The sequence below is a fragment of the Lathyrus oleraceus genome, chromosome 7 (assembly GCF_024323335.1).
Source record: "Lathyrus oleraceus cultivar Zhongwan6 chromosome 7, CAAS_Psat_ZW6_1.0, whole genome shotgun sequence".
Taxonomy (NCBI): Eukaryota; Viridiplantae; Streptophyta; class Magnoliopsida; order Fabales; family Fabaceae; genus Lathyrus; species Lathyrus oleraceus.
Window position 1 is genome coordinate 296,471,514 of NC_066585.1, and position 9,443 is coordinate 296,480,956.

General features: G+C 35.8%; 1 protein-coding gene across 1 annotated transcript; it reads right to left on the reverse strand.

The window, feature by feature from the left end:
• Positions 1–211: 211 nt before the first annotated feature.
• On the reverse strand, positions 212–2,238 carry LOC127105539 (probable 1-acyl-sn-glycerol-3-phosphate acyltransferase 5). Its single transcript, XM_051042727.1, has 4 exons — positions 1,925–2,238; positions 1,109–1,771; positions 869–999; positions 212–779 (listed from the first exon to the last, which is right to left on the reverse strand). The coding sequence occupies exons 2-4, from the start codon at positions 1,681–1,683 to the stop codon at positions 364–366; spliced, it is 1,122 nt and encodes a 373-aa protein (XP_050898684.1). The 5' UTR covers positions 1,684–1,771; positions 1,925–2,238; the 3' UTR covers positions 212–363.
• Between the last annotated feature and the right edge of the window lie 7,205 nt (positions 2,239–9,443).

Here is a 9,443-nt window from a genome sequence, read left to right on the forward strand (position 1 = left end):
AATTTACTCAATTATGTAAATTAAGTACTTAAGTTCTTTTGTCAACTCAAGTTGTAGTTGCTTGTATGAAGGCAACAAACATATTTGATGTTGGCCTGTCTGTTTTTGCGGTAGCAGTAGCAGGACATCAAATATGCAGCAAATGCAAAGAGCACCGGTGCGGTGTGAAAGTAGTTTCAAACATATGCTTATACAAAATTCATTGCAAAAATGTCAAAAACAGAATACTTCATTTCAACAACATGGCTGAGTAATCGATCTCCGAAACCAATCTAACAATGTTAATATTACAACTAAAAACATACATGAATATCGAACTCACAATATATTCAAGTATTTGAGATTGATGTAGCAATTCTTATATCACATCTTAAAAAGACCAAGAATAGGTTGCGGCCGAATGTTGAAATACGTAGCCGGAACCAAATAAGCACAGACTACAGACACGTAAAGTTTAAACCAGAAACAGGAAAAAATGTAGTACATGCATAAGCCAGTCCATAGAATAACTATCATACAACTCAAAATGGTCTTCACAGCAGGGAGGTCCGTCTCTTTTGCTTGATCAGGAAACTTACCTTGAAATTGAAAATTGTAAAGCAACTTGTCCTTAAACCGGAATCTGTCCATCAGCCACGTCGACATTTCATCTTCGGATGTTGGGATACGTTCGATGGGAACGCGGCAGATATGGATATGAACTTCGGATGGATCCACCCCAAAGACATTGTCCAAGAAAGACGGGCAGCGGTGTTTGTAGCCAATGGTAACATCGTAAACTGAGAATTTAATGTTTACAGCATTTTGTTAGGATAATATGAATTCAAGACTTTTCAGAAGCTTCTATCATAGAGACAGAGAGGATAACCTGCAATTAGAGAGCCCCTCAACTCTTGCAAACAGGTACAAAAGCCCTTGGTTTTTGGCAGTAAAACGTTTTTCAGAATCGGTAACCCTTGTTCGGCAGCATATTTTTGACTTCGAAGGCACTTCTGTTCACTACCAGAGAGAAAAAATAAAAAGATAGATGGCGAAAAATCATCAAAAGAATACACAAATCGCGACAAACTAGCAAATACAAACTGAGATCAATTAACAAGCGGCTTACGTAAAATCAGTTCCCTCGGGGAAAATAGCAAGCCAGAGGGGATCCTGCGGATCCTTGAATGTCGAAAGCATTTGACGCATAGTCGACTCATCAGCTTCCCACTTCCTTTCCACCGGGATGAACTCCAATATATGAAATGCCCAACCGAAAATCGGAAGTTTCATCAAACTGCTCTTAAGTACATACTTAATGTATCCAATGCATCCCTTCCGCAATGCAAGGTCCCATAAATACATCCAATCGACTTCCGTTCTGTGATTCGCAATCAGTAAGATCCGTTCTCTCGACGGAACAATATCTCCCGAGAACACAACTTTAGTCTTGTTGATTTTCTCAAATAGAAAAGGCCACAAAGTTAGCCAAGCACCAAAGAAAAACGACGTCGTTCTCCTGCTGTAACCGATGCTAAAGAATCTCACTATAACAGAAGTAATAAACCCAAAGAACACCAATGTTACAAATGCTGATGAAACCAGCACCAGTAAACACATTAAACCCCTTACAACTTTATAAGGAGCTAGAGCCCGATACTTTGCTCCGAATTTCGAACTTACAGGTGTAATAAGAACAGCCATATATGATGATATCAAAATCAAGCACTGAAATGAAAAAAACTACACTGACTCTTCAAGATTTACCTCCTCACTGGACAATATCTTCACCCTGAAAAAACATTATGGTTACAACTGAGACAACCCTAGTAATTTAAACCTCGGATCTTTAACAGACACAAAATGTTCAACTTACAACATTGAAAAAAAAACCAACAAGAGAGAAATACAATACAATACAATGAAGTTGAGAATCAGTCATTACCTTTGATGAATGTTGTAGCATTTTCTGAGCCCCAGGGAAGCATTGAGATGAAAAGAGAAAGAGAAAAATGGATGGGAGATTGAAAAGTGAGCGTTTAAGGAAAAGAGTTAGGATGAACAGTGAGTATTAGTAGATAGAATAAAGAAGTGAGGTGTAGATTTTAGTGGATGATCCCTCCACAACTGTTTCAAAGTTCACGAACAAAGAGTGTACGACAATTACTAGAACCTTCTTTGTGTTACGGAGTTTAATGTTTTTCGAATTTTCTGACTCATCAGTAGTACGGTATTTAAGGTTTGCAAAACGTTACACTTGTTGAACTCTTTTATTTATTTTTACAAGGCAAGTTTGTTCGAGTTTTAAAAAAATGAATTTTTTCTTTTTATTTTTAAAAATAGATTCTACAAAAATGTTTTTTAAAATATTATAAATTTTTCTAAATTTATTTTTTATAAAATTAAAAGATTGAATTGTTCATTTTATAATATAAATATAAATTATTGAAGATCAAAATATAGTTAAAATCATAATTTTTTCAAAAAATTGTATCTCGAAAATGATTTTTATGAAAAGTTATTTGAAATAGCTTCAAAATTAAGTAATTTTTTGAGATTTTAATATCTAAAAAAAAATTCCATAAAATGATGAAATATCTAAAATATCATTTTAAGAATAACTATTCAAACCAAATTTTCATTTGAAATTTTTATGAAAAATTTCTTTATAAATTTTTTTTACACTAAAATATTGAACACTATGAAAATCATTTTTAAAAAAAGCCAAAACAAATATGCCCTAAATTAGGTAATTTTGATATAAGTAGATTAAAATCTCTTGCAACTAGAGTTTATATAATGAAAGTTTAGATTTCTTTTTTCAGTTTTGCAAATGTGACCTTATTTATGACGTGATAGTGATGTAGCAAGGCCCACGTGGATCCATGTCGGCATATATATATCACTGAAATAGTACTAATAATTATACATTATAGTTTAATATTAAAATAATTCAATTAATATTTTGAAAATAAATACAATAAATAAAAAACCAAAATAAGTTTATGAACTCTAAAATCATGAATTCTAAAATTAAAAAGGAGATTGAAGTTTGTGTATGTCGTTCTCAATCAATTCAAGAATGTAGTTAATTAAAATTCTGAAATTGTATTTGTCTTGCACCTTGAGTTTTTATCTCTCGTGTTTCATTTTCTTCCTTTTCCCCTTATGTGTAGAGATATCAATGTCATATTTGTTATGGACGAATATTTAACAAGTTAAATTTTGTGTCAAGTTTTTTTTATCTTGCTTTTAAATATGGTCCATTTCTCTTTCATGTTCACATTTTATGTTGTAAATCCTTATTTCTTGATTCTTATATGTAAGTTATTTGTATATATTTTAGTAGTGTGTGTTATTGGTATCATATGGTTTCTTATGATTAATTAAATGGTATATAAATGGGGAGGCTTAAGATATGAGGTGTAGATTTTATGTTATATATGTAATTAGAAGGGATGATAATAAAAAAACGAAGGTTGTGATACTGATAATATTAAATGTATGTGGTACTTGATGTAAGATAGGGTAATGGTGATGGTGAATATGTCCATGTATAATATGGTGATGGTAAAGATGTTCATGTCAATTATGTTGTAAGTGATGATGAAAAAAGTTATGATAGTTTCAATGATACTGAGTTTGAATTTAACTAAGAATTTGAGGATATAAAATGGATTATTCTACTACCCTTGAAAGCTTTGAGTGAGGTTAATCAGAATAATGCAAAGCCTGATAATGAAGTTATAAACAATACTCCGACAAGTGCATTTGATTTTGAACATGAAGATATTAAAAATTCAAATCACTTGCATACACCATCCTGAAGTGATAGTGAAGATGAAATTGAGAAATTAAAATCCTATAGATTGGGTGAAGGAATGCATGTCACTAAATTTCAATTAGATACGGTGTTTAACAACAAAGATGTGATGAGGAAGGCAGTAAAAAACTGTGTGAAGGATAATACAAAAAATGTGTTCGTAAAAAATATGATGGGTCACTCGTTTGAAAAGTTATGCACATGATTTGCTAAAATCAAACTCAAATAGTGATGTTGTCATTCAATATTCTATATTCAATATTAGACAGGGTTTTTATATGTTTTAAGGCATGCAAGTATACTTTTCACATATATGTAGGCCTCTTATAGGATTAGGTGTTTGTCTTTTGAAAGAAGAATATGAAGGTCAATTGATGGAAGTCATTGGTAAGGATGGTAATAACTAGATATTTCCAAATGCTTGTGTAGTTGTAAAGGTTTAGACAAATGAATCATGAGAGTGGTTCCTTTAAAAGACTATGCAATGGATAATACGAAGAATGTATTCATAATAAATATGACATGTCGCTTATTTGAGAAGTTATGCACATGAGTTGCTGAAATCAAACTCAAATAGCAATATTGTCATTCAATGTTTTAGGTTCAATGTTAGAGAGGAATTTTATGTGTTTTGAGGCATGCAAGGATACTTTTCACATACATGTAGGTATCTCATAAGATTAGATGTTTGTCTTTATGACATACGAATATGGAGGTCAGTTTATGGCAAATGTTGGCAGGGATGGTAATAACTAGATATTTCCAATTGCTTATGTAGTTATAGAGGTTTTAAAAAATGACTTATGAGAGTTAATCCTTTATTTACTTCTTGACAACTTACAAAATATACATCAAATATTGTGTGCATTCATTTTAGACCATATTATATGAATCTAAAGCAAATTACATGTGCTTGTAGGAAATGGGATTTCATTGAAACCTCATGTTGACATGTTATAACATGTGTTTCATGCTGGCCAAATGTCCAATAACACCATACCCACTTATTTTGTCCATTCCATTGAGCCCAAGGTATAAATACCTTGATAAAGAGTTTTCAAGTACATAATATACAATCTCCACTTTCACTACGATTATCTTGAACCCTAAAGTGACTTGGGTGTTGGAGTAATAATCATGTAGGTACCCTTCATCTCATTCGCCATATCAAAGATTAGCAACGCCGATTCAAGATCGAAACCAATTGGCAATATCAGTTGAAGATTAACATCTTTGATTTGAAAAATATTATGATTGCAACCTTCGATCCATTATGCCGCATCACTAAATCGCTTAGAAAGCTTCACTTTACCGTAGTTTTCGTGATCCTTTCCATTTTTTGGTTCCATAATTGAACAATGACGCCATCTGTGGGAAACAACTTTGGATTCCTAGGCATTACACAAAAAGTCACGATCGCTTCGAAAGCACCGTCGAACGAACACGGGAAATCCAAATCTAGGTTCTGGCGGAAAATCACCTTCGTTTCTTGGTTTCATTATCTACTGCGCCTTCAGATCTTAAGATCAAATAAGGCAAATAGACTGACATTGAGATCTGTCATACCCCAAAATTTGCCCGTTCATATTACAAGGCATTTTTTAAGGCACTCCAACTTATTTTTCAAGACATTGACCTTAAAGGAACAAGAGCCCAGCTCACAACAGGCCCAATCCAGAAAAAGGCCCAAACTAGCTTGCTCGCTAGGCGAGTAACTCCTTCGTCTAGCGAAGCTTGCGAATACCAGAATTTTTGGGCTTCATTCTGAGCCCATTAGGTCACAGATGGCCTGCTCGCTAGGCGAGCAAATCCTTCGCCTAGCGAACCCTTCGCTACAACGCTCGCCTAGCGAAGCTTGCGAATATCAGAATTTCTGGGCTTCATTTTGAGCCCATTAGGTCACAACAAGAGCATTATAAATAGTCAAGCTTCAGTCAGAAAAAGGGAGAAGGAAAATAGACGAGGACGGACGGAAACCCTGGCATAGAAACCCTGGAGACCAATTCAGAGAATTCCGAGTAAAGAAACCCTGAAGGCCGCTCATCCGCACCGAAGTTACCTCCGCCCAATTCGACCCGATTTGCCAATCCAAAGCTGCAATTCCATTGCAAACAGGTTTGCGCATCACTACTTGTTTTATGCTTTTAATCGGTAATCGCTACATACATAAGGCATCATGATTATATTTTCGGATATGTAATTTGATTTCACATGTGAATTTAAGTATGCCTGAATATCCTGGATGTTTGTCCATGTTATTCCTGTAATTAAATGCCATAAAGTTCAGGGTGCCGGAGATCATGCTGCTATCAAACTCAAAACCCGTAGCAGCTCGCTAGCACATCGCTAAGCGAGCCTGTAGCGAGCACTCGCTAAGCCTTCGCTAGGCGAAGCAGGAGCGAACGGGACAGTGGCTGTTTTGTTTCTTTTCTGTTTTGCCTTAGGTTTATCTAATCAAGATTTGTTATAATTCTGCATTATTTGGCCTGACTTTATGACTGTTGTGTTTATTTTGTGGTGCAATTTTCAATTGTACTTTATCTCGATGTTCTAACCCGTGTGCTGAATTGTGTAAAGGCTTACACATTCCTGTCATACCCCGATTTTGGTCCTGAATTTTTTATGTTTGTTTAGCATACTTGGCCTAACCTTACTTTGGTTTTTATGTGAGAATTGGTCTTGGTCCAAAGTCATGGTGTTTGTTCTTGAGATTGTTAATATGTCTATGGTCTGGGTCATCTGAACAACCGGTTTCCTTGTGTTTCAAGCCACTTTCTAGTCATGTTATTGGTTCATGGATATTATGCCAAAACCCTAACCTTATGGTCTCATTTCATGGTTTTGTTCATACACATTATCAGTCAAGTTATTTTCTTTTCAAAAAAAAGAGTCAAATATTCAAGTCATGATTAAACCAATTGTGAAACCAATTCCCAATAATTTTCAAACCATTTCAATCTATTTCATCCATTTTAAACCATTACATTTGATTCCATACAAAAAAAAATACAAAATTTGGCATTTTTGACCAACTGTTGACTTTGGTCAACAGTTGACTTTTTGGTCAACTTTGACCAAAGTCAACCCAAATTCCTCAAATCCTAATTTTCATCCTAACCAATAATAGAATATCCATTTACAAAGAAATCATAAAGAAAATACAAAAAAATTCCATTTTTGACCAATTGTTGACTTTTGTCAACAGTTGACTTTTTGGTCAACTTTGACCAAAGTCAACGCAACCTCTTTGCATCCTAAAATCCTATGTCTTCCATCATGACCCTAATCCCCATCCCATGCTTCATGTCCATGTTGGCCTTGATTTTACCTTGTGGATTTGGTTTCTTCACTTTAATGCCAACTTAGTCATGCTTTAAACTTTGGAGTTTCTTGCCTCCTACTGCATTTGCCTTGCTGCACCAACTGCTGTAATACCCAACTTGCACAAACAAAGTTCCAGCAACATAAAAGTCAAGCCTTGAAATTTTTCCAACATGCCTTGAATTAAAACCACAAGTGCTGTCAATGACCAAACCAAAACCTGCTATGAAAGGACATCCTTTTTCTTCCATGAAGTATGCCAAGACATGGTTCGAATTAGCTATGCATACGATGTAAACTGAAACCAGCACAACCAACACTTTGTCTGCAAAAGAACCAACCTTCATTAGGCCAAAAGCTAGTTAATCCAACAGGGCTTAAGACCAAGATAAAGTGAGAAAAAATAGACCAAGGTTGGATACATGAGCAAGATGTGTTGCAGAATTGAGCAACATAGAGAGCAAGGAACATCAATTTGGTTACACCATTGAGGCCTAATGCAGAATGAGTGCAGTCGCACACATGCGAATAATACCTGCCATGTTCCTGCAGCATCAGACCTAACATGCAGCAGGCGTCTAACATAATCATCAAAACAAGGCACAACAGCAGCAGGGCGTAACAGCTACAAAGAAGTTCAAAAGTGGAAAGCATTTAACATGGTTCAGTCATAATAGTTCCATAATCCAAACAACTCCATTTGTTCCAGCCCTGTGTCATACCAGCTTGGCAAATTCCATGTGAGTGGAAATCCAAAAGCCATTCAGTCAGCCTGCAAGGTTTCATAACAAAGTTCAATCAATTTCCAAATGACAACCCCATATCCTTATCATTTGTGTTCCAACCAATCAGCATAACCATACCTTTGTGACCTGAGATCAATGTGAACCTGTAATGCAAGAGCAACTTCACACATTGAGTCATCAATCCATATTGACCATGATGCTACTTCCCATACCAGGGCGCATACTAGCTGAACCAGGCTAGTGATCCTGCTGCAAAACCAAGACAGAAACAGTCATCCATGAAGTTTGCAATGCACTCAAGTCAAGGTAATCACAACATAAATCACAACCCATGGGATACATAAATCAGTATGAATGGGCATGGAACTAGCTGATAACAAATTGATCTTGCATATTGGAATTGAAACCAAGCCATGCAACCAAGGTTCTTAGTGAAGGCTAGTTAAACTATTCAGTCCAAAACAACATGAAATAATTTGCCAGGTTATGCAAACCCTCATCATTAGCTAGTTACAACAGGTTGTATCCAAGGTGAAAGACAGAAACATAATGCAGAATACCTGTTAAACTAGACCTTACATCATGGTTTAAGTCCAAGCCCTTTGAAATCTAGCCTAATGCAAACCTGAAGCTGAATCATGTTGCAAAATCAAGTTGGAATCATACTGCTGAACCCAGTTGAAACCCTGTTGCAGAAGCAAGTTGAAGCCATAATGCACAAGGCAAAATCTACTGGACAAAACATCGGCAAACCCAGGACACACCTAACATTGCTACAGTCTGGTCTAGAATTAACAGCATCTCACAGCATCCTGCAAGCCAATGTGCGCACAATAACAACCCTGCAACATTATCCAATGGTAAACAATTCACATTAACAGAACCTAAACTGAATCCACACCCTTCTAAAAACCTTGCCAAGGTCAAAGGGAACCTGCAGACCACAACCATGGAAAACCTGTATCAAGCTGCTACTAAGATCACCAAACCACAGTGCAAAACCTATAAACAGTTAGAGCCACACCAATGCTTTGGGCAAAAGGCACAACATGAGTTCACAGACTAGACAAAACCAATTAGTGCCAACCTGTGCAAAATCAAACGTAACAATTTACCCTATGCTGAGTTGGAAGAACATTTCCACAGAGTTCATCCATGTGCACTACCAAAAACCAGCTATGGAAACAGTAGGCTAAACATGCCTTAATCTTGCATCATTAAGTCAAAGTTGTTTAAGCTTTGAGCTGTGATGATGAGCCAAATCTAGGCATGCTTGCTGCAACAAAAGAAATGAAAAAGACTTGTGAAACACTGAACCAAACCTATGTTACCAACATCCACAATTCAAAAGAAAAGGTGAAGCGATTAATCATAACCAACGAGTAGGAATTATCACAACTTACACTCATGCTTTATGCAAGTCTAGCTCTGCAACCTCAAGCCAATTCAAGGTCCTGCATCATGGTTCAAACAGAGGAAATTGAAAAAAAGAGTACTTCGCCTGCATTATAACACAGTGAACGTCATTAGTGCACCAGCCAAGAACATCTATTGCAAGACATACATTATTACTT